General features: G+C 44.0%; 1 protein-coding gene across 2 annotated transcripts in view; it reads right to left on the minus strand.

Moving 5' to 3' along the window:
- Positions 1 to 25,673, minus strand: part of UBE3B (ubiquitin protein ligase E3B) — a 54,149-nt gene that overhangs the window by 16,521 nt on the left and 11,955 nt on the right. For both annotated transcript variants that reach the window (XM_060028226.1, XM_060028225.1), the window contains exons 10-19: positions 22,504 to 22,609; positions 22,085 to 22,205; positions 20,912 to 21,089; positions 20,317 to 20,480; positions 19,006 to 19,173; positions 8,013 to 8,184; positions 6,326 to 6,444; positions 5,575 to 5,689; positions 4,704 to 4,803; positions 185 to 304 (exon numbers count right to left, since the gene is read on the minus strand). In XM_060028226.1, coding sequence (XP_059884209.1) covers positions 185 to 304; positions 4,704 to 4,803; positions 5,575 to 5,689; positions 6,326 to 6,444; positions 8,013 to 8,184; positions 19,006 to 19,173; positions 20,317 to 20,480; positions 20,912 to 21,089; positions 22,085 to 22,205; positions 22,504 to 22,609 — 1,363 coding nt within the window. The remainder of the gene's footprint in view (positions 1 to 184; positions 305 to 4,703; positions 4,804 to 5,574; positions 5,690 to 6,325; positions 6,445 to 8,012; positions 8,185 to 19,005; positions 19,174 to 20,316; positions 20,481 to 20,911; positions 21,090 to 22,084; positions 22,206 to 22,503; positions 22,610 to 25,673) is intronic.

Raw genomic sequence — 25,673 nt, forward strand, 5'->3', positions numbered from 1 at the left:
ACTGAGGGCGTGTTTAATCAAGCAGTGCTCAGAGCAGCTGGCAGGACAAACAGGCCCTTCCTGCACCCACAGCCCTGGCTTCAGTGTCATTAGATCAAGGAGTGATAAGAACAGTTCAGAGGCAACAGGTCACCCACTAGAAACCCTACGGTTTACAGAGCGCACTTTGCAACAGGCTTCTTACCTCCAACATCCGGGACCGGCGGATGGTAATGTGAGTGACATGAGGGGAGGCAGAGCTGGTTTCCACAAGCCCCAGTCTCTCCTTCTCCTTGGTCACCATGTTTCGGAACAGGAGAACTCTCTGAAATGAGCAAAGGTGAGACCGATAAAGGGGTCAACAACTGAGGATCCCCTAAAACACACTGTACAAAATTAATGAAATGTAAGCACGTGAGAGGCTCCCAGAATGGGATGCTTTGATGTGTGCTACAGGTTAGAAGTGTTTTGTGAGCACAGTAAACTTCCCCCCAAATGCTCTTGGGAATTAGAAATATAGCTGAATACATGCCAAGGGGAAAGGTTCCAGAATGAGTGGTCTGGCTGCAGCCAGAGCCCAGCTAAGAACAGTCTGGGAGAAAAATCATTCTCCTTGTTCAGTCAATAATCCACCGTAAAAACCTTGCGGCAGCACGCATTACAGAGGGTGCTTTATATAGCCGTGCCTGCTTTAGAGGAAATCAATAGCATGAATTTAAAACACAGAAACATTTCAAAGATATATATATTTTGCTGTCAGAAATGTGTAAATGACCCTACAGTATAAAGGTCCCTGACCTTTCTACCTGCCTCCTCTGTCTCCTCAAGCACATCGCAGTCCCACCAGTAATATTTCTCAAGTATCATTTAAATAGAACCCTCTTGCATTCTCAAGATTCTGACAGGCTCCTTTAGGAGAGCATTGACCTTTGGCCCCATCCTGTAATAGCACTCAAATCATGTCAGCGGAATGAACGAATAACTCCAACCTCAGCTGTTTTTCTGAAAAACGGAAATCTCCCCAAAGTCAAGAGCATTGTTAAATACAAAAAATAACAGCCACTAGTAATAACGGTAGTAACAAGTAGTAACAGCCACTAGTAATAACAGTAGTAATAAGAGCTAACTATACACGAGGGGAGGCTACTGCATTTTCATTTGATCATTCTATTAGCTCCCTGAAGTAAATAAGGTGACAGCAAAAGCCACTGCTGACAACCTCCTGAGATGGGGATGTGCTCAGTGGAGGCACTAGTCAGTGCAGGGGTGCCATGTGGCTGGTTTACAAGTCTAGAAACTAGGACTGAAGTGCCCTGAAAAACAGCAAAAGCTCTCGGGGCTCCTTGGCAACGCGGAAGGGAGAGCGCGGGCTGAGGACAGCGAGGGTGGCTGGAGATGCACATGCCGGGGACTCTCGCCTCTGCCTTCTGTGCTGGGGAGCTGGAGACAAGCACAGGTATTTAACTCACGGGGGGCCATGTGGCATGACTGCTTCCCGTGACCCCCAAGTCTTTAGCACGATCACCTGAACAAGGGGTGCTGTCTTGTGGAACTTGAGGCAGAAGATAAGCCTCCTGTCAAGGTTAATACTATATGGAGCAGAGACAGCGGACACAGAGGCAGAACTACAGAGGTGACCACAAGATTGCTGGCCTCCCATGAATTGCAGAAAGACTGGATGGGGCTCTGGATTTCTGTGGGGCAGGGAAGAAGGTTTGGGGTAACTTTCACCAGCTCTCAAGGGGCTAGGAGACCTCAGTGAGCACAGTGGACATCTAAGTAAGGATCATCATCCCACTTTGCAGATGAGGAAACTGTCATGCAAGGCCACACAGCTGGTGCACGGGGGACCAGGGCCCATGCACACACCACCACACTACCCACCCCTACTCACCACACGTGGCCCTAGGCCTTCTAGGCCAAAGCGAGAGAGAGAGAGAGAGAGAGAGAGAGAGAGAGAGAGAGAGAGAGAGAGAGAGAGGGAGAGAGAGAGGGAGAGGGAGGGAGGGAGGGAGGGAGGGAGGCCTTAAGTACCAGTCAGGAGATGAACTGCACATAAACATGTAAAAGCAACATAAGAGAGTGCAGAGGATGAAGTGCTGCATGTGTGAACCAGGCAGAGCTGAGACTTTTAAAAATATTAAGGAAAGCAATAAAGGCACTATAAGCCACCCACTCAGGTGGGATCAAGAATGAGGGAGAGGTTCGGTGTCTAGGGCAGATGGCATAACAGTAACAGATGAGAGAGACAACGCAGGCCTGGAGAGAGGCTTTCACCCCCTGTATGCCCCAGTAAGAACGTCACCGGAAGAGAACAGCACACACGCTGTGAAGAGAGAGGGGAAGCCCGAGACACAGAAAACACGCCAAGCCTCAGACACTATCCCAGGCCTGCTGGTGCCATCACAGGAGCAGGACAGGGGCCAGAAGATGAAGAAGGGCCCTATTTTCCCAAGGGAGGCAATAGATTTATGAGCCAAGGACGAATGGCTCATAATCTTCATGACGTAGATCTTAAGCGCCCCCCACCCGGCCCTTGGTGAGGATTACCATACAGCCTGGACTCTTAAGTCAGGTCAGCTAAACCCAGAGCTTCCCAGACTTTCCTGTTCTCAGCACCCCTAACGGCTCAGTAATATTTCTTACTGCAATCTTAGGTCAAAAGAAATACCTAACAGTTCCATTTAGTAGACAGTTAAGTCCTAACAACTTAATAAGTGTTTATGTCCTAAGAACTTAGTAGCTGTATTTAAAAAACACGTATAAATTGAAATTTAAAATATTTTAATTTCATTTTTTTAAAACCCAGCTTAGCAAATAGGACATCATCAAGAAGAATGGAGCAGAATTTATCGCTGACGCTGTGATCTCAAGCAAGTACTTCACACGGTGCCCAACAGATTTCACTGTGTTTCCCTCAAAAAATTAAAATATCCTGTAGCAACCGGGGTGCCCCAGCGCACCGTTTGTTAACTGCAGACACACAGAGTGGAGATTCCAGAGCAGACGCTGTAGGCCAGGGCTGAAGTCAGACACCCAGGAACGGGGCGAGGAGCCGCACTTTAAGTCAGATTCCACCAACCTGGACTAGACCCACGAGGTGTAGGGCTGGAACCCACTTCAAATGAGGACTGGCTGGAGAAGGGAAGGGCACCACCCTTGGAAAACAGACCACCCAGAAAGCAAACCGCAGAAGATGACACCATCCACTTTTAGTGGCTGTTCAAGGACCAAAGGGTAGAAGTTACAGGGAAGTAGATTGTGTAAGACAAGGAAGGATGTTCCACCACTGGGAAGACAGAAGCCATGCAATGGCCTGCTTTGCAAAGCTGCGCATCCTCTATCTGAGGCAGGGGCAGGGATGCCGCTGAAGGGGCTCACGCATAGAGGGCGCGCGACTAAGTCATCTCCATGAGAGGCTTAGTTCTGTCTAAGCCTTCTGAGAGGCTCTGCTCTCAGGCGCAGTAAGAATTTAAACGGCCACATGTTTGTGAACCGCTGCTTGAGGGGAAGTAAAGAAGGGCAGCCACAAGTATGACATCAAGGTCAAGACAATACCAGAGAACAGTGAGGAGGACTAAGTAAGTCAGGAGAGAAAGGAAAGGGCACCTGTGGGTTCTAAGGAGCCTCCCCCCGAAGGAGCAGACATTTCTGGAGCGCTCACGACACACCAGGGACGCCCCTCATCTCCCGGGAGCCCCTGCCGCAGCACCTGGCCCTTCCCAAGGCTCTCACGCCCCGTGGCTCTGTATGCCACACACCCCGGTTTTCTTCCTTCCTCTGATCACTCCTCTCTCCGTGCAGGGCTCTGGCCTCCGTCCCCGGTCTGCTCACTCCCGCTGGCTCCCTGACCACCTCAGCCTCATGCATGAATGCACTGAGGAGGTCGCAAGCCATCCGCATGTCGAGTCCACCTCCAGCCCCGTCCTTTCTCCTGTACTCCAGACCCTCGAGGAGCCACAGACACGTCGCCTGCTCCCGGCTCTTCCCAGTCCCGCTCCTGCCTGTGCCCCCACCTCTGGGAATGGCCCTCTCGAGCAGCCAGGCCCCCAAGTCAGAAACCTGAGCATGCTCCGAATTCCTCCTCTCCTTCCCCCGGAGTGCCATCGTTCTTCAAGGCCCGGAGGTGCTACCTCCTTCAGAATCTCTTGATGTCATTGTCTTTCTACTCCCGTGGGCACACCCGAGTTCAGGCCAGTTGGCCATGACACCTGCCTCTCGCCAGTCCTTCAGGCGACGGCCAGAAGGAATTTTCTAAAGCAGAGTTCTGACCAGGTGCCTCCACAGCTAAAAACTCTCCAATGGCTCTGGACAAAATCCACGCTCCCACCCTTGGGTTACGAGGCCCTTCCTGCTCCAGCTTCTACGAACCTCCTCAGCTTCATTTCTTGACTCCACCCGGCTCTCGCTTGGCACCACATTCTCTCTCACCTTGGGCCCGCAAGCACAGTCCGACTACCTGTGGAGTCTTCTCCTGAGCCCCTGCCCTGGGTGCCCACGGCATCCATCCCCATAGCATCCACCCCACACTAGCCAAATGGACAGTTCACACTGTCTTCAATCTCTGCACCCCCAGCACCTGGCATAACAGCTGCAACAGCATAGGAGCCAGTCAGCATCTGTGTTTACTGAATGATCGTTTTTATTCATTTCTAATAATCGCGATAACAAAAATGGACAGTCAGGAACTTGGTGGGAGGACCCCAGCTCTGAGTGCAACTCACGTTTTTGTGAGGAATGACGTGCGGGATGTACTGCAGGATCAGCTGAGCCCGTTTTCTGTCCTTGTCAAGTTCCTGGAAGAGCACGCTAGGTTTGAGATCCCTTAAAAACAAAGACATGGATTTGGGATAAAGAACAAGAAAACCATCCTCTAGTGCAGGGCTGGCCAGCTACAGCCTATGGGTCAAATCCAGCCTGCCGCCCATTTTTGTAAATAAAATTGTAATGGAACAGTCATACCCATTCATTAGGTACTGTCTCTAGCTGCTTTTGCACTACAATGGCAGAGTTGAGGAGGTGCAACAGACACTGTCTGGTTTGCAAAGCCTGAAATATCTACTGTCTGGCCCTTTACAGAAAAAGTCTGCTAATCTCTATTCTAGTGCCACAACTTCAATAGTTACATAAGAGTTGATCTGTCATTGATTAAAAAAAGGCAGACATGATCTTATGTTTAGTTGTTGCAAGAGGATTTCCGTACCCGACCCCCCAACAAACCTAGCTGTGGTTTTTATCCCGCTAATTCTGCTCATAAAAACTGCCATTTAATGATCATAACCTGTTGCTTAGTTCAGCTGAAAGAACTTTTCTTTCCAGTTTGCGTGTGAAACATCTGCTCAATGCGAGCTCTGGCTGCCAACACTGAGCTCTAATCATCTTCAGCGTACTGTGTCCTAACAGAAGCAACTGTGAGGTGACCTGTCCTGACAGGTGCTTTATAGGGACATATGCAGATGAAAGGACAAGATGAAGAAGACGGACCAAGTCCTCTCTGCCCTAAAACTTAAGTGCTGAGCATCAGGCCACAATGGTCCCAGCGGCAAGACAGAGGGACTCCAGCCTCCGTAAACCCCCTTCCCACCCCGAGCTCACTTGCGCAGCCAGTGGTCCTCGGGGGCGAAGCGCCGCCGGCAGTCCCGCTCGTAGAGCACCATCAGCCACCCGTGGACGGACTGGAACAGCTCCAAGGTCTCACCCTTGGCATTCTCTGTGGGGAAAACAACCAGGAGAGCCACAGTCTCGGAGCTGCTCAGAACTGGAGGGGACAGGAGGATAGCCCGAGTCTCCTCTCGTCAGCCCCGAGGCCCAGCAGTTCTTCGTCTCCCTCATGCTGAACGTTACATGGAATCAACAGGATTAAAAGGCTCCCTGGGTACATTCTAAGGGCCTGTGGGACCCGGGAATGTCTCAGACACAATCACTCGCGCTGCCTCCCACTTGTATGTCATACAAAGGACCTTTTAATCTAAGGGGTTTGGTGCTGATCGACTGGAAACACTTCAGGAGGTAGACTCTAACTTGAAGTGGGACCAGGCACGTGTTTTATCTTCATGAAAATCAACTCAAAGGATCAAAAGGAGTTTCAGGGCAAAATTAATCATGAATAATCCTTCACACACACATGTAAATCCTCAAGGATGCCTGGGAGAGTAAGACTTCCATAACCACACTACTATCTTAAGGGGTCATAAAGAGTGGAGAAATAAAACTTCTAACTATGTGAATAAATGTGCATTTTGAATTAACTTTGATGGACAACAAGGCTAAGAAGCAGCTGATGTTATAGACTCTAGACTTCCCATGTGTAGCAGCAATTAAACAACGGCTGACATCTTTACCTTACCTACGATTCCATCCCAGATCATCTTAAACACAAAGGAATTCAGAAAAGAGGAGATCGTGACCAGTTCTTCTAGTTTGAATGAAATCTGTTCTTCATAAACTTCAATGTCATCAAGGATCCTAAGTCAGACAGAAAATTATTCATAATTTCCCACTAAAAAGAAGGGGGAAAAAAAGATCTATTCCTCATACTAGACAAAATAATTTTAAGAAATAAGCTCTATCTGTTAGATAAAATTTACAGGTAAAAGGATATGATGGAAGGGTGGGTGGAGGTATAGATGAAGCAAGAGTGGCCATGAGTCAATAACTAACTAATGAAATTGGTGACAGGTACGTGAAGGTTCATTATACTATTCTTTCCACTTTCTATTTATTTGAAATCGTCTATAGTAAGAAGTTAAAAAATACAATTGAGAAAGGAAAGAAACGACACGTTCTGCTCTACCCTTTTCTTAGAATCTGACTGTGACACTGCTTATGAATTCATGTCTGAATTATTAAGGAATCTTGACTGAGAGTCTGTGTCTACTGAGGGAAGTTGTGGAATCTTATTCTGCATCTGTAACAGACACTAGGGGCACTGAGTAAGTGCTTGATAAGTATTTGAGGGTGAACGAATAAATGTCCGAAAGAATATATGAATAAATGAACTATAAGATGCAGCTCTATCTGAAAATCTCCTATAACTGCTCTATTCACTTTAGAGCCTGACTCACTCTTGGGTCACCCTTGACCAGGCAATTAAGGGGGTGTCACCAGCAGCCAAAGACCCCTGCTCTCCCCTCTAACTACTCACTGGGCCCTCCCTCCATGACTCATACCCAATCCGCCACCTACATACCCCTAATCCCCTCCTGCCAATCTCTCCCAGACCGAATATAACTTCCTGAGGTCCATTCTATCTTACAATTCTTCACCAACCTTTTGGGAAAAAGTGGAATTAAAAGAATACCAAATACTCAAGTAGACACATAAGCTTAAAGAAAAGGAACTGAATGGGACTAACATTTGTTAATTTCTCACTGTGCCAGGCACTGTACTAGGTACTTGACATTCCTTTTCTCATTTACTCCCTATCAGATTGGTAATATTGTCTCCATTCCAGTGTTGAGGAAACTGAGGCTCAGAGAGGTTAAGCAACTTGCCCAGGGTCAGCTTGACAACAGTTGTAAGAATAACAGCCAACACATACTGACTGCTGCCGGTGCCTGGGACTATGCCTATCACTGATCTCTTCTGTACCTTCCCACACGGCTAAGAGGTAGGTGCTATGAACTCCTATCTATAGATGAGGAAACTGAGGCCCAGAGAGGTGGCGCCCCTTCCCCTCTGGACCAGGGTGTCTCAGTGAGTGGCTGAGCCAGGTTCTGCACACTGGCTCTGGAATTTTCCAATTAACTACCTAGCACAGTGAGTAAACAGCCGAGGTGTGATTTGAACCGAGCTCTAGAAGACCCCAAAGCCCACATAAGTGGTAATGACCCAGCTCTCCTGAAAGGATGGGAACTAACAACTGCTGAATCCCTACTAAGTGCCACCCACTTTGTAAATGTCTTGTCTAATTCTTCTAATGACAGGTCCAAATGCTTGCAGTAATCACATTAACAAATGCTTCCTTGCTGACACTGTAATTTGGTCTCTCCACATTCTAGGAAAGGAATTCAGCCCCACAGCAGTCAACCTACGTGATGAGGTGCCGGGAACAGTCACAGAACAGCATCAGCATGGCCAAGAGCTGCTTAGACTCTTCAGTGTCATTGTTGAGGCATTCCAAGAAGAGCTTTAACCCTCCGTGGGGCCCCAGTTCACAGATAAACGCCCAAAGTTTGGGCAGCAGGTCATCAAGGTAAGTGAGACCTGGAAAAGGATAGAGAAACCCAAGCTTCAGGTGGGGCTCCACCTAGTCCCTTATGTCTCCTCTCCTTCGGGAAAACAAAACACTTAAACCTATTAGTGACCATTTAATGCATGTTGAGAGAAAGAAGGTGCAATCACGAAGAATAACATCACCATGAGAACAACAATGATAATAGCAGGCTAATATTTAACGGGTGCTTGCTATGTGTCAGATACCATTCTAAATACTTCCTTTTCACCTTGGGAAACCCGATGTTATCACCATTTTAAGGGAGGACACTGATGCTCAGAGAGATTGAGTAACTGGCCCCAAATCACACAACCAGTAAGTGTCAGAGCCAAGAACAGAACCCAGATCTGCTGACTCAGTGATTATGTTTTAAATCAGGGATCAGCAATTTTCTTCTGGAAAGGGCCAGAGAGTCAGCATTTTTAGGGTTTCAGTCTGGACCAGTCTCTGTCACAACTACTCAATGTGCTACTATCACAGCATGAAAGCAGCCATAGACAATAGGTAAATAAATGCACGTGGCTGTGTTCCCAACAAAACTTTAATTACAAAAGCAAGCGGTGAGCTGGACTTGGCCCATGGGCCATAGTTTGCCAACCCCTGCTTTAAACTATCTTGCAGGCTTATCCACATTTAGCAAAGCTTTCCTCTCATCTACTGCTATTATTCTATCTCTGTTAAAAATGGGAAAGCAGCGAATGACAATATGAGATACTCTGAAGAGTTACACAAAAAACTGACCCCGGGAGAAGCAGAGGGCTTCTCGATGGCTAGGCCTCAGGCACACAAGCTGCATCACTGTTCTCTATGAAGGCTTTTAATATGGCTATTGACCTAGAAAGTGTGGCTCTAAAGTTCCACTTGTCACTGAATGTACAGTAAGATGTGTTCCTCAGAAAAGGAGGAGTCACCTTATATTTGAGTCCTTATAATACCCCTCACTTTACAGAGCACTTTGAATGGCTTAATTTTGAACAAAGATTTTGAACAAACTGTTTGGGGAAGATATATTAGCCTGGGGGCAGACTCAATCAATGCTACTTATGGATGTTTAGAGGGTGAACTGAAGGGACTGTAATGGAGGCAAAGAAATTTAACAACCATCTCATTATTATTCCTAAAGGTTTGACCTCACATTTTCAAGGGTAAGGGGATGTGGTTACAAAATGCAGAAACCTCACAATTTAAAAATAAGTTAAAAAAAACAAAAACAAAAAACAGGGTGACTGAGAGGACCTTCAAGATGGCAGAGGCATAAGATGTGGAGATCACCTTCCTCCCCACAAATGCATCAAAAATACATCTACATGTGGAACAACTCCTACAGAACACCTACCGAATGCTGGCAGAAGACCTCAGACTTCCCAAAAAGCAAGAAACTCCCCACGTACATGGCCATGTGGCTGACAGGGTCTTGGTGCTCTGGCCGGAGGTCAGGCCTGAGCCTCTGAGGTGGGAGAGCCAAGTTCAGGACATTGGACCACCAGAGACCTCCTGGCCCCACGTGATATCAATTGGCGAGAGCTCTCCCAGAGAACTCCGTCGCAATGGTAAGACCCAGCTCCACTCAATGGCCAGCAAACTCCAGGGCTGGACACCCCATACCAAACAACTAGCAAGATGGGAACAAAACCCCACCCATTAGCAGAGAGGCTGCCTAAAATCATACTAAGTTCACAAACACCCCAAAACACACCACCGGACATGGTTCTGCCCACCAGAAAGACAAGATCCAGCCTCATCCACCAGAACACAGGCACCAGGCCCTTCTACCAGGAAACCTACACAACCCACTGAACCAACCTCACCCACTGGGGGCAGACAGCAAAAACAACAGGAACTACAAACCTGCAGCCTGTGAAAAGGAGACCCCAAACACAGTAAGTTAAGCAAAATGAGAAGACAGAGAAATATGCAGCAGATGAAGGAGCAAGGTAAAAACCCACCAGACCAAACATATGAAGAGGAAATAGGCAGTCTACCTGGAAAAGAATTCAGAGTACTGATAGTAAACATGACCCAAAATCTTGGAAACAGAATGGAGGAAATACAAGAAACGTTTAACAAGGACCCAGAAGAACTAAACAGCAAACAAACAATGATGAACAACACAATAAATGAAATTAAAAAGTCTCTAGAAGGAATCAATAGCAGAATAACTGAGGCACAACAGGTAAGTGACCTGGAAGATAAAATAGTGGAAATAACTATCACAGAGCAGAATAAAGAAAAAAGAATGAAAAGAATTGAGGACAGTCTCAGAGACCTCAGGGACAACATTAAATGCACCAACATCCGAATTATTGGGGTCCAAGAAGGAGAAGAGAAAAAGAAAGGGACTGAGAAAATATTTGTAGAGATTAGAGTTGAAAACTTCCCTAACATGGGAAAGGAAATAGCCACCAAGTCCAAGAAGCACAGAGAGCCCCATACAGGATAAATCCAAGGAGAAACATGCCAAGACACATATTAATCAAACTATCAAAAATTAAATACAAAGAAAAAGAAAAAAGCAGCAAGGGAAAAGCAACAAATAACATACAGGGGATCTCCATAAGGTTAACAGCTGATCTTTCAGCAGAAATTCTGCAAGCCAGAAGGGAGTGGCAGGACATATTTAAAGTGATGAAAGGGAAAATCTATAACCAAGATTACTCTACCCAGCAAGGATCTCATTCAGATTCGACGGAGAAATTAAAACCTTCACACACAAGCAAAAAAGCTAAGAGAATTCAGCACCACCAAACCAGCTTTACAACAAATGCTAAAGGAACTTCTCTAGGCAGGAAACACAGAAAAGGAGAACACCTACAATAACAAACCCCAAACAATTAAGAAAATGGTAACAGGAACATACATATTGATAATTACCTTAAATGTAAATGGATTAAATGCTCCAACCAAAAGACACAGACTAGCTGAATGGATACAAAAACAAGACCCGTATATATGCTGTCTACAAGAGACCCACTTCAGACCTAGGGACACATACAGACTGAAAGTGAGGGGATGGAAAAAGATATTCCATGCAAATGGAAATCAAAAAAAAGCTGGAGTAGCAATTCTCACATCAGACAAAACAGACTTTAAAATAAAGACTATTACAAGAGACAAAGAAGGACACTATGTAATGATCAAGGGATCAATCCAAGAAGATGTAACAATTATAAATATATATGCACCCAACATAGGAGCACCTCAATACATAAGGCAACTGCTAACAGCCATAAAAGGGGAAACTGACAATAACACAATAATAGTAGGGGACTTTAACACCCCACTTTCACCAATGGACAGATCATCCACAATGAAAATAAATAAGGAAACACAAGCTTTAAATGATACATTAAACAAGATGGACTTAATTGATACTTATAGGACATTCCATCCAAAAAGAACAGAATACACTTTCTTCTCAAGTGCTCATGGAACATTCTCCGGGATAGATTGTATCCCGGGTCACAAATCAAGCCTTAGTAAATTTAAGAAAACTGAAATCATATCAAGTATCTTTTCCAACCACAACGCTATGAGACTAGATACTAATTACAGGAATAAAACTGTAAAAAATACAAACACATAGAGGCTAAACAATACGCTACTATGTAACCAAGAGATCACTGAAGAAATCAAAAAGGAAATTAAAAAAATACCAGAAACAAATGACAATGAAAATACGATGGCTCAAAACCTATGGGATGGAGTAAAAGCAGTTCTAAGAGGGAAATTAACAGCAATACAATCCTACCTCAAGAAACAAGAAAAATCTCAAATTAACAACCTAAACTTACACCTAAAGCAATAGAGAAAGAAGAACAAAAACCCCCCAAAGTTAGCACAAGGAAAGAAATCATAAAGATCAGATCAGATATAAGTGAAAAAGAAATGAAAGAAATGATAGCAAAGATCATAAAACTAAAAGCTGGTTCTTTGAGAAGATAAACAAAATTGAATAACCATTAGCCAGACTCATCAAGAAAAAAAGGGAGAGGACTCAAATCAACAGTATTAGAAATGAAAAAAGAGAAATAACAACTGACATTGCAGAAATACAAAGGATCATGAGAGATTACTACAAGCAACTGTATGCCCATAAAATGGACAACCTGGAAGAAATGGACAAATTCTTAGAAAAGCACAACCTTCCGAGACTGAACCAGGAAGAAATAGAAAACATAAACAGACCAATCACAAGCACTGAAATTTAAACTGTGATTAAAAATATTCCATAAAGATGTTAAAAAAAAAAAAAATTCCAACAAGGGGCTTCCCTGGTGGCACAGTGGTTGACAGTCCGTCTGCCGATGCAGGGGACATGGGTTTGTGCCCCGGTCTGGGAAGATCCCACATGCCGCGAAGCGGCTGGGCCCGTGAGCCATGGCCGCTGAGCCTGCACGTCCGGAGCCTGTGCTCCGCAACGGGAGAGGCCACAACAGTGGGAGGCCCATGTACCGCAAAAAAAAATAAAATAAAATTCCAACAAACAAAAGCCCAGGACCAGATGGATTCACAGGCGAATTCTATCAAATATTTAGAGAACAGCTAACACCTATCCTTCTCAAACTCTTCCAAAATATAGCAGAGGGAGGAACATTCCCAAACTCATTCTATGAGGCCACTATCACCCTGATACCAAAATCAGACAAAGATGTCACAAAAAAAGAAAACTACAGGCCAATCACTGATGAAAGATGCAAAAATCCTCAACAAAATACTAGCAAACAGAATCCAGCAGCACATTAAAAGGATCATACACCATGATCGAGTGGGGTTTATCCCAGGAACGCAAGGATTCTTCAGTATACTCAGATCAATCAATGTGATACACCATATTAACAAACTGAAGGATAAACAAAGATAAGATCATCTCGGGCTTCCCTGGTGGCACAGTGGTTGAGAGTCCGCCTGCTGATGCAGGTTCGTGCCCCGGTCCGGGAAGATCCCACATGCCGCGGAGCGGCTGGGCCCGTGAGCCATGGCCTGCTGGGCCTGCGCATCTGGAGCCTGTGCTCCACAGCGGGAGAGGCCACAACAGTGAGAGGCCCATGTACCGCAAAAAAAAAAAAAAAAAAATACAAAATATCCTAAGAGACTATTATGAACAATTATATGCCAACAAACTGGAGAACCTAGAAGAAATGGATAAATTCCTAGAAACATACAATCTTCTAAGACTGAATCATGAAGAAACAAATTCTGAATAGACCTATTGCTAGTAAGAAAACTGAATCAAAAACCTCTCAACAAATAGAAGTCCAGGACCAGATGACCCCAATGATAAATTCTACCAAACATTCAAAGAAGAATTAATACCCATCCTTCTCAAACTCTTCCAAAAAATCGAAGAGGAGGGAATGCCTCCAAACCCATTTTCCAAAGCCAGAATTACCCTGATATCAAAACCAGACAGACACAACAAAAAAAAGAAAATTACAGGCTCTGATGAACATAGATGCAAAAATCCTCAACAAAATATTAGCAAACCGAATTTGACAAGATATTAAAAAGATAATACACCATGATCAAATGGGATTTATTCCAGGAATGCAAGGATGGTTCAGTATCTGCAAATCAATCAATGTGATACATAATATTAACAAAATGAAAGATAAAAATCACACGATCATCTCAATATATGCAGAAAAAACATCTGAAAAAATTCAACATCCATTTACGATACAAAAACTCTCAACAAAGTGGGTACAGAGGGGATGTACTTCAACATAATAAAGGCCATATATGAAAAGCCCACAGCTAACATCATTGTGAAAAGCTGAAAGCTTTTCCTTTAAGGTCAGGAACAAAACAAGGAGGCCCACTCTCACCACTTTTATTCAACATGGTACTGGATGTCCTAGCCAGAACTAGGCAAGAAAAAATAAGTAAATAAAAGGTACCCAGTTGGAAAGGAAGAAGTAAGATTCACTATTTGAGACGATGTGATATTATATATAGAAAACCCTAAGGATTTCATTAAAAAAACTGTTAGAATAAATTAATTCAGTAGAATTGCAGGATACAAAATCAATATACAAAAATTCGCTGCTATCAGAAATGAACTATCAGAAATAGAAATTACAAAAGCAATCCCATTTACAACTGCAACAAAAAGAATAAAATATCTAGAATAAATTTAACCAAGGAGTTTTGAAAGACCTGTACACTGAAAACTATACGACACTGATAAGGGACTTCCGTGGTGGCGGAGTGGTTAAGAATCCGCCTGCCAACGCAGGGGACACGGGCTTGAGCCCTGCTCCAGGAAGATCCCACATGCCGCGGAGCAACTAAGCCCATGTGCCACGACTCCTGGGCCTGCACTCTAGGGCCCGCAAGCCACAACTACTGAGCCCACGTGCCACAACTACTGAAGCCCGTGTGCTTAGAGAAGCCACCACAATGAGAAACCCGCACACCACAATAAAGAGTAGCCTCCACTTGCCTCAATTAGAGAAAGCCCGCGCGCAGCAACGAAGACCCAATGCAATGAAAAATAAAAAAATAAATAAAATAAAATTAAAGACAGTGATAAAATAAATCAAAGAAGACACAAATAAATGGAAAGTTATTTCATGCTCATGGACTGGAAGAATTAATATTATTAAAATGTCCATACTACTCTAAGCAATCTATAGATTCAATGCAATCCCTATCAAAATTCCAATGGCATTTTTCAGAGAAATAGAATCAAAATTTGTATGGAATCAAAAAAGACCCTGAATGGAAAGCAATCTGGAGACAGAAGAACAAAGCTGGAGGCATCGCGCACCCTGATTTCAAACTATATTACAAAGATACAGTAATCAAAACAGTATGGTACTGGCATAAAAACACACACACAGATGAATGGAACAGAATAGAGAGCCCAGAAATGAACCCACACATATATGGTCAATTAATTTACAACAAAAGAGGCAAGAATTTACAATGGGGAAAGAACAGTCTCTTCGATAAATGGTATTGGGAAACTGGAACAGCCACAGGCAAAAGAATGAAACTAGACTACTACCTTACACCATATATAAAAATAAACTCAAAATGGAGTAAAGAATTGAATGTAAGATCTGAAACCATGAAACTCCTAAAAGAAATCACAGGCAGTAAGCTCTTTGACAAGGGTCTTGGAAATGATTTTTTTGGACCTGACTCCAAAAGCAAAGTCAACAAAAATAAAAATCAGCAAGTGGGACTACAACAAACTAAAAAGCTTCTGCAGAGCAAAAGAAACCATCAACAAAATGAAAAGGCAACCTATGGAATGGAAGAAAATATTTGCAAATCATATACCTGATAAGGGGTTAATATCCAAAATATATAAAGAACTCATGCAACTCAACAAAAAAACAAGTAATCTGTTTAAAAAATGGTTAGAGGATCTGAATACATTTTTCCAGAGATGACATACAAATGACCAACAGGCACATGTAAAGGTGCTCAACATCACTAACCATCTGGGAAATGCAAATCAAAACCACAATGATAGGGCTTCCCTGGTGGCGCAGTGGTTGAGAGTCCGCCTGCTGATGCAGGGGACACGGGTTCATGCCCTGGTCCAGGAAGGTCCCACATGCTGTGGAACGGCTGGGCCCGTGAGCCATGGCCGCTGAGCCTGCGCGTCTGGAGCCTGTGCTCTGCAATGGGAGAGGCCACGACAGTGAGTGGCCTGCGTACCGCAAAAAAAAATAAAAATTTAAAAAAAAAAAAAAAACCCACAATGATATATCACCTCACACCTGTTAGAATGGCTATTACCAAAAAGACAAGAAATAACTAGTGTTGGTGAGGATGTGGAGAAAAGGGAACCCTTGTGCACTGTTGCTGGAAATGTAAACTGGTGCAGCCACTATGGAAAACAGTATGGAGATTCCTCAAAAAAACTGAAAATAGAACTACCATATGATTCCACAATTGCATTTCTGGGTATTCATCTGAGGAAAACAGAAACACTAATTTGAAAAGATGTATGTACCCCCTTGTTCACAGCAGCATTATTTACAATATCCAAGATAAAGGAAACAACCCAAGTGTCCACCAATGGACAAATGGATAAAGAGATGTGGTGTGCATGTGTGCGCACGCGTGCGCGCACACACACACACAGGAATACTATTCAGCCATAAAAGAGAATGGTATCTTGTCATTTGTGACAACACGGATGGACCTTGAGGTCATTATACTAACTGAAATAAGTCAGAGAAAGACAAATACCATACAATTTCACTTATATGCAGAAACTAAAAAACAAAGAAAAAATCCCAAGCTCATAGATACAGAGAACAGATTGGTGTACCTATGGTTGCTGGGGCAGGGGGTTGGCGGTAGGGGAAAGGTAAGCAAAATGGGTGGAGGGGATCAAAGAGGACAAACTTCAAGTTATAAAATAGATAAGTCATGGGGATGTAAAGTACAGCATGGTGACTATAGTTAATAACATATACTGCATTTCTGAAAGTTGCTAAGAGGGTAGATCTTAAAAGTCTTTAACACAAGAAAAAAAAGAAAAAATTTAACAATGTATGGTGATGGATGTTAACTAGTCTTACTGTGCAATGTGTACAAATATCAAATCATGTTGTACACCTGAAACTAAGATAATGTTACATGTCAACTATACCTCAATTAAAAAAAATGGAGTAAGAAGTTACAATGCAGAGATCACAGGTATACTTCTACAGGACAAATATACTCATTTACAGCATGATATACCAATTCAATGAGGGCTGCATCCTGAGCAATTTAGACAGAAATGAAGATGCCATGCTCTGGAGAGCCGGGTCAGAGGAGCAGCACGTGGCTCCAGGACCAACACACGTATGTGAGGAGCACGAACAAAGACATTTTGTAAATTGTGAGAGCAGAAAAACAGCAGTATTTTTAAAACAAGTATGTTATTTTCTATAATCTAGTTTGTGTATAGTTTTGTGTATAGCCAAGCTAATAGAATGAATATTATACATATACTTTAGACTAGCTCATCTTCCTTTTTAAAATCATGTATTTTTTTTCCGTCTTTTTTTTTTGGCCACGCAGCGCAGCTTGTGGGATCATAGTTCCCCGACCAGGGATTGAACCCGGGCCCTGGCAATGAAAGAGCTGAGTCCTAACCACTGTACTGCCAGGGAATTCCCTAAAATCATATACTTTCAAATTGGCCAAAAACCTTCTTTTTCAATTCTCTCATTGGGACAATGGGGGACGCTTAATGTGGTTATCTTATAAAGGTGGACACAGGCTATTACCTCAAAATCATCTCACTCAGTATGCTTCCCAGACCTTCCCACTGTGCTGGGGTGCCAGCTCATCTGGGCCCCTTCTCCTTCTGCACTCTCCTTAGGGAAATGGCCCTCAGGCCCAGGCCTTTCACCCCACCCCTTTGCTCAAGCCTCCACACAGTACACAGTATGCTGGCTTGGCATCTCTGCTGCAGGTCCAGCAGGTACCTTACACTATCACAGCCAGACAGAACTCTCGATGGCCCACAATCCCCCCTCCACCTCCTGCTCCCCCACATCCCTTAGCTCAGCAAATGGCCCCACCATCCACACAGTTGCTTGGGCCAGAAATCTGGCAACATCTTTGAAACTTATAGTCCTCACTCCCCCAAATCCAATCTACTAGTAAGACCTGTAAACTCCACTCCTGGAGTGGACTGTAAATCCTCCGGCTTCCATCTCCATCAGCCCAGTGGTTCTGAACCAAGGATGACTTTGCACACCGCCCCACCCCAGGGGGCATTTGACAATGTTTGGAGACATGTACGGTTGTCAAAAGTGGGAGAGAGGTGCTACTGGAATTTATGGGTAGGGGTCAGGGGCTGCTAAACATCCTACAATGGATAGGATGCTCTCCACAACAACAAATTATCTGGCCCCAAATGTCAACAGTGCTAAGGCTGAGAAACCCTGCCCTAGTCCAAGTCAACAATGTCTCATTATTTTCATTGTCACAGTGTCCTTCATTATATTAAATATACTTTCCTCTGACTTATCATTGGTCTCCTCACTACTGCAATGTAATCCTCTTGGGAACACAGACCTTGGCTGTCTTATTCCCCTCTGCATCCTCAGTGCCTGGCACACATAGGTGCTCTATAAATATCTGAAGATGAGTAAGTAAGTGTGAAAGACAGAAGTAGCAGCACTTTGATTTAAAAAACGTAAAATGTAACAGAGAAGTTCTTAACCCTTTATGCAGTCAACAGCTTCAAGGTTTATAGACGTTTTGTCCTCATAACACCCATCATACTAACAACTCCTGTGCTGCTCACAGTGGGGACTTTCTTCCTTGCTCAGCTAAAAAGGAAAATGTCGGGCATATCCATGCAATGAGATCTTACACAACCAATAAAAATGAGGTTTTTAAAGAATTCTGACATGATAAAATGCTTATAATGTGATTAATGGAAAGGAAAAAATAAAACTATGCATTTCAATCTAAATATATATTTATGTAACACACTCAGGATCAGGTGGTTATCTATGGACTGTAGGATTAAGAGTGGTTTAAGTTTTCTTTTTTCTGCTTCCTTGTCTTTTCTAGTTTTCTATTCATAAAAAAATGTTAACTTTTAAAAAAGCAAGTTGCACTTCATAATGAAAATAAAAGCCAGGTCACAGGAACAAGCTAGAAGTGCTAGGACTGCAATGACCTTAAGCTATTTAACTGAAGAGAATCAAGTTCTAAGAATAGCTCAAAAATACCCTTCTTCAGAATCTGTTTTCTGAGTCAAGGAAGCCAGGAGAGAATCAACTTCTAAGAAAACTTGTCTGGCAAATGTGAGAGATGGCGGAGACCACCTCAGGACTCCAGACCTGTGAGTATCTGCAGCCGGATCTGGGTTAGAGTTGTCAGTGAGGTCTGGTAGAGGACGCAGATGTTGCAAACCTTCTGTACCTCCGCAGAATCAACACGTTTACCCCCAACAGGCCTGAGAATATTCCGAACTGACGCCGACTTCTGAAATGCACGCTTCAGGAGAGCTGGCGTGGAGAGAAGGAGGAACGTGTGAGCAGAAGTTCAGCCGTCTGCCAAACTCCACCCCATAAAGGGGAGAGCGCTTCAGTAAAGCTCCTAATTTCCAGCCAGAGCCAGACAGTGAGGCTGCAGCTTTGATTCAAATCATCTCTTTTGGGTAAATCAGAAAAGCAGTAACAAAAGGTCTGTAGACAGAACACAAAGACCTCTTTAGAACAGCACAAGATCTGTCAGAACAAGCCAAACATATTTGATTCTTACTGTGGATTCTTTTACTGTAACCACTTAACTTCAGAACCCACAAAGGTGAAACTTCCAAGGACTGAATTATGGGAAGAGGGGCAAAGGTGGGGGGCCTGGCTAATTCCCAATGTTCTGTGCTTTCAGAGGGAAGTAGGAGCATCAGCCTCCAGTACTCATTATCAGTTTGGGGTTGTACTCTCGTTTTACACCTTCGCATCTATATCCTGCTGAAGTTACACTGAGCCCATGCTCACTGACAGCTACAAGATGGAGCTTTGTGACACACTGGGTGGCAGAAGAAAAACCACACCGAACCTGGCAATCTGCCATAGGCAAGTAACTCCACTGAATTATGTGTTAACAGCATTGCCTTACTTTTATCAGAGTGCGCAATAAGAAACCTTTCCAAGGAACCCATTAGTGACCCTGCAACGGGGATGCCGCTGAGGTGGTAGCCTGGTCAGTGATCACTACCACCTGTATAAGCAGCTCCACAGGGGAGATTTATTTTATGATTAGGAACTCAGAAAAGCTCTACTTCCCCTAGGAAATAGATCTTCCTCCTTCTTCCTACTAATGAGAAGTAATAAAGGGTCCACAAATCCCTTTTCATTTTTGGCCACTGGAAATTCAGAGCCAAATGGCAGTTCAGAGATAAGCATGGCAGCCCTCATGGATCATCTGTGGACGTTCTCTACACACAACCTTGATTTTGTTCACATAGTTACATTTCCCTAGTCCTTGTTTACTATCCCTAAGGACTTCCAGTCACTGTTTTGCTAAATGTGAACTTGATTTAAGCCGTCTCAAAATCTTCAGGGGAGAAGTCAGAGGTCACATGACAGAGGGGAGCAGGTACACAGGGCCAGGCAGGCGCTGCACTTCGGGGAAGGAGAGCCACTCACTCTTCACAGGAAGCACATTCTGTGGGGACGCTGGCGGCACGTGGACGGGCTCCTGGTTCTCCAGCAGCTTCTTGCTCAGGATGTCACTGAAGAAGATCCGGATCAGAGGCACCCCCCACAGGAACTGCAGCTGTCTGGTGACCAAGGGCATGGACTCGTTAAGGCTAGGAGAGAGCAGGAGAGCGGGCACGTCAGTTCCACCTGCTGGATGGCCACACGGAAGGGTAGCTGGGGACTGCCACTCAGCACGGCAAGTAAGATGCTATAAGAGAAGTGGGATCCACAAATTGCCGCTGAGGCCTGGACGCAGAAGGCACCAAGCTCTTTCTTGGCCCTCTCGCTCCACACAGACTTCCTGTGCTGCCAGCAGCATTGTTGCTCCCCCCAGGCCCCACGTGTCACAGTCACATCCCAGACACCCTCTATCTGTTCTTCACCCTAATTCCATCCTGTTTACCACCCAGTCGACAAAAGCTTCCTGATGCCTACATAGCTGGCTTGCAGGCCTGGCCCACAAATCTCGATGAAAAGGGGGAAGTGGTGGAAGAGAGGCAGGCAGAGACAAGGAAGACGGCGATCTGCCTCCAGAACTCACCCATAGTCCACGGATTGGGAGAACCAGCCAAGGACAGGGTGCCAGTGGGTCAGGTTGGATTTCTTCTGGGACACGTACTTCTGACAGTAGCAGAGCATTTGGGTGAGCAAACTCACAAATCCATCTGTCTCCTCCTCTAACACCCTGGGGCTGAGGGAGCCCAAGTGCAGGAGGTTGCCTACAAAGAGAGAAGGCTGAGTGCGGTAGGCCCGGACAGACACGCTTCCTCACCTCCCAGCCCTGCTCTCTGCCTGGGGCTCATGCATCCATGTCTGCGTGCAGGAAGAAATTCCACGTAGAGAGGAACCCATCAGTGCTGGGGCTGCAGTGCTGTGCAGGGCTTAGAAACAGGCAGACCTGGCCTCAAATCCTGGCTCTGCCAGAGGCGAGCTAGGTGACCCTCAACCTACTTCTTGAGTCTGTTTGCTCATCTGTAAGACTGGAGTGATGACCCCCACTCTTGATGTGAGGACTATATGAGGTAACGTGTAAAATGTCAGGTACACAGATTTTTAAGTTAGTATAACATTTTCTTACACCAAGATTCTAAAACCAAGGGTCAACACAAGAAATGACCTCCTGAAGAATAGCTGAAAAGTCCTGGAAAATCACTGTTATTCAGTGTTCACTGAATTTATTTAATGTTTTCTGTGAGGACTCTTACCATCGACTCCCTTAAAATGTAGCCCCAATAACCTTTTTCTATGTAAAATAAATTTCCTCTAATTAGGCAACGAGAGTTGTGTACCTCTGCTGTTTCAAATGCTTCTCTATCCCCAAACCCTTTTCTCATCTAAATGAAAACACTGTAAAACAGACATTGTAGACCCTACTCTGATCTAAGACCCACCAAACTGTGCTTTCTTCTCTCTTGAGATGAGAATTATCCAGGTAACTCGTTTTCATTTTTCCCTTGGCTGCCAGGAAGCTAAGGGCTGAAAGTTAACATTCATTTACAGTCACTCAGCTAGTTTGCCAGGCTGATGTATTTTTCCACGTGATTTTCAGTTTCATGTGTCTACTTAAACTGTTTTCCTCATTACCTGTCTTTTATTGTAAGCACTTCCAACTTTTACTAAAAACAGCTTGTGGCCTCCAGAATGGTGGAAAGCTAAACACCTGGGCTTTTCCCAACGCCCAGAACACAATAAAATTCCAGCCATAGATACTTACCCATGAGACAAAGTGTATGGCATCCTTCTAAACTTTCACATACATCACGGCATCGATCTTCGTCTCTTAAAAATGTGATGAATTTACGGAGCATGTCATGAGATTCTAAAATAGTGAGGCGCTGCAAACAATCGTAGACTGTTAAAGCGGAAGCTGATAAAAGGAGCTTCCCACCAGAGTGTGAACTCTATCCCTGCAGATCACCCCCTAGCTGCCAAACATGTTATCCATCACCAAGAAGAAAATGAACAAAGATGAGACCCTTTTTCTCTGGGCTTCTAACACAAGTGTGTCTACGGTAGCTACTGATTTAGGAGAATCATCAGGAGACGAGGTCGAAATTAACAGAGAAAACATTTTACTTTCTACTTTAAGGACAAAGGCAAAGATGGAATTGGGGGAATTCAGAGCCCACTCACCTCAGGGGTCACTGTGCTGAGATGAGTCATGAGAGCGGGCACAGACACAATGTGGATGAGGAACGGCCGGATCAGATTGTCTGAAAATTGTGCAGCAATCACAGGGCTAGACACAGACATATCACCTTACTCAGACACGTTTAATGTGAACCTGGAACAAAAGAACAACCCTACCAACACCCCCAAATCCCTTGGAATTATGCTTCACAGGACTTCTAGGAAGACTGAAGGCTGAAAATGGGCCCATTCACTGGGGGAAGGTTGAATAAGTGATACTTTAGTCTATGACGCAGCTATGAAAAATCAATTTACTGAAGTTTTACTGACATGAGAGAATCCTCATGCTATAATCAACTTAAAAAAAAAAGCAGAATGAGAAACTATGTACACGGGAGAGGAGGATGGGGAAAGTGACTGGAAAGGAGGAAAAGAGGGGCTTCTGGGGTGCTACTACTGTTGTTCTATTTCACAGGTGGGGTGGTGCTTACATGGGTATGTTTACTGGGTGATAAATCACCAATAACTCATACTTCAATTAGGCAATTTATTCTGAATATATATCCAGATAATAAATGGAACAAGGTGAGTTTGGGAAGGTTCCCATGGGCCATTAATTTAAGAAATATATATTGATCTTAGAATATAAAAATGTGTTGAATATATGAAGCAAGTATAAAGAGTAGGGAATAAAAAGTGTGGGCTCTGGAGTCAGATGGCCCAGGTTTAATTCCAGGCCCTGCCCCTCCCGGCTGTGTGACCAAGGGCAACTGACCTAACCTCTCTGGGCCTTAGCTGCCTCATTTATAAAATGGAGATACGAGAATGTGGTGAGGAGTCAGTTAATGTGTGTAGAAGTCTTAAAACAACGTGCGGCCCGTGAATGTTAGCTATTTGTATTATAGGACTTGGTGATCACATCTAAACATATCAGTTATGACTTCATAGACTTTTAGTAGTAGTATCTACATATTGTATGACAAAACCACTGAATATCTTGTTTTACAAGGCCCTGGTCCTGTTCAATTACTTACAAATATTCAGAGGAGGAAAAAAAGTGCACTATGCAAGAAAAAGGCTTTAGAACAGCCTGGCCTTAACAAGTGAGTCAATGGATTCTGACATATGGAAAGAAAAAACTTAAAATGATGGACGCTATTATATTCTCAAAGGAGAAGAAACGTGGTGGAATGACTAGATGACCCTCTTGGTGGATCACAGTGTGAACTGCAGCCACAGTGGGACAAGGGAAGGATGCTGGGACGGAAAGACGACTTGTGTTCTTGGGAGATGGAAGACAGGGGAGCTAGAGGATGCTGCTGCACTCCTGGGCTCAGGCGTCTGTGTGTCAATCCTCCGCTGTCTGTGACAGAGGAGAGGGTGGGTGATGCTGCTGGAATGAGCTGCTCAGGTGACTCAGGAGAGGGAGCTGCAGTAAACCTGATCTAGGAAAACATGTGCTACGACTCATTAAATACATCTCTATGAAACTCCTCTCAAAGTATGTAACGAACGTATGACTGTTACCTAGATAATTTGTTCTACTTCTTTAATCATAGCATAACCAGTTGGATTCTGTTCCTGCTATGAAGGTCTAGCCTCTAGAGGTGTGCTGTCCAACGCAGTAGCCACTGGCCACATGTCAGGGGCTACTGGGCACATAAGATGTGGCTAGGCCAAATTCCTATGTTTTAAGTGTAAAATAGCCACCACTTTTTGAGGACTCAGCACGGAAAGAAAAATTAATAAATTATCTAATTTTAATTAAAATAATTTAAAAGTATTGATTCCATGCAAAAATGATAAATTTGGATATAGCAGTTTATATAAAATATATCGTTAAACTCAATTTCCCCTTTCTTTTGACTTATTTAATGTGATTCTCATCATATTTCTATTGGACGGTGTACACCAGCCTTGTCCAATAGAACTTTTGGTGATGATGAAAATGTTTCACATTTGTGCTGTCAATATGGTTTTCAACTAGTCACGTGGCCCCCGAGCACCTGAAATATGGCTAATGAAACCAAGGAATTGAATTCTTAATTTTATTTAATTTTAATAAACTTCCATTTAAACAGCCCCACGTGGCTAATGGTTAGTAGAAAACACAGTCTAGATCAGGTCGGCAAACTGTGGCCCACAGGTCAAAAACTGCCCACTGCCTGTTTTTGTAAATAAAGTTTTATTGGAACACACAGCTGTTCTCATTTGTGTATGTACTGTCTATGGCTGCTTGGCGGCTATAGTGGCACAGTAGTTGTGACAGAAGCTGCGTAGCCCACAGAACTGAAAATATTTACTAGCTGGCCTTTTGCAGAAAAAGTTTGCCAACCTATAATCTAGACCATCATTTTTCAAATTGGTGTTCCATGGAAAATGATTCCACAGGATAGTAACAGACATGTTCCATCATCTAAAACTTGGGCGAGAGTACTCCATGTTCAGATATGTTTGGGTCAAATCAGGTTAAACAAGCCCAAAGAGTTTGCTACCACAGGATCTGTCAGAGCTTTCAGCAGGAAGGTGCCTGGTGAATTACCAGGAAGGGGCAGACGGGCAGCTTTACCAAGCTGGTTTGACCACAACACTCCTTCTTTCCCAAATTATTATTATCTTGGGGATTAAGATGATCTCAGATTATCAAGCTATCTTATTAACAACTCTCCAAGTTACTGCTCCTTTCAGCAGTTTAAGTATGTTCTGGACCCATTAACAAGCACAGCTCTTTACACTTGGCAGCTCTCAGACTTGCTGGTATGATTTCTATCAGGAAATATTTAGCTTCTTACGACTTTACATCTCCAAACTGACTAAGTGAAGATAAATATCACATCCTCTCTGGTCCTCCGAACTCCAGTGTCTTAAACCCGTGTTCGCAACACTATTCCCTGAATCCTTTCACCCTGCCCTTTGCTGGGCCTCTTTCAGCTCTTAGGTTTCCTTTATCAACTAAAAGCTCAAAAGGAAAAATGGTCATATCTTGGCCCCTGGCAGAATAAAAGCAATTCATTTTGAATAGCTTCCCTCAAATCATGATGCAAAAACATTCAAGGGTACAGCCGGAAGATTAAGAACAGGGCAGTCACAGATGTGTCATTTTCATCAAGAACAACACTTCCTGTAAATTCTAACAAAGTGGGCAAGCCCGTATCTAATACCAGTAACAAGAG

The sequence above is a fragment of the Delphinus delphis genome, chromosome 13 (assembly GCF_949987515.2).
Source record: "Delphinus delphis chromosome 13, mDelDel1.2, whole genome shotgun sequence".
Lineage (NCBI taxonomy): Eukaryota > Metazoa > Chordata > Mammalia > Artiodactyla > Delphinidae > Delphinus > Delphinus delphis.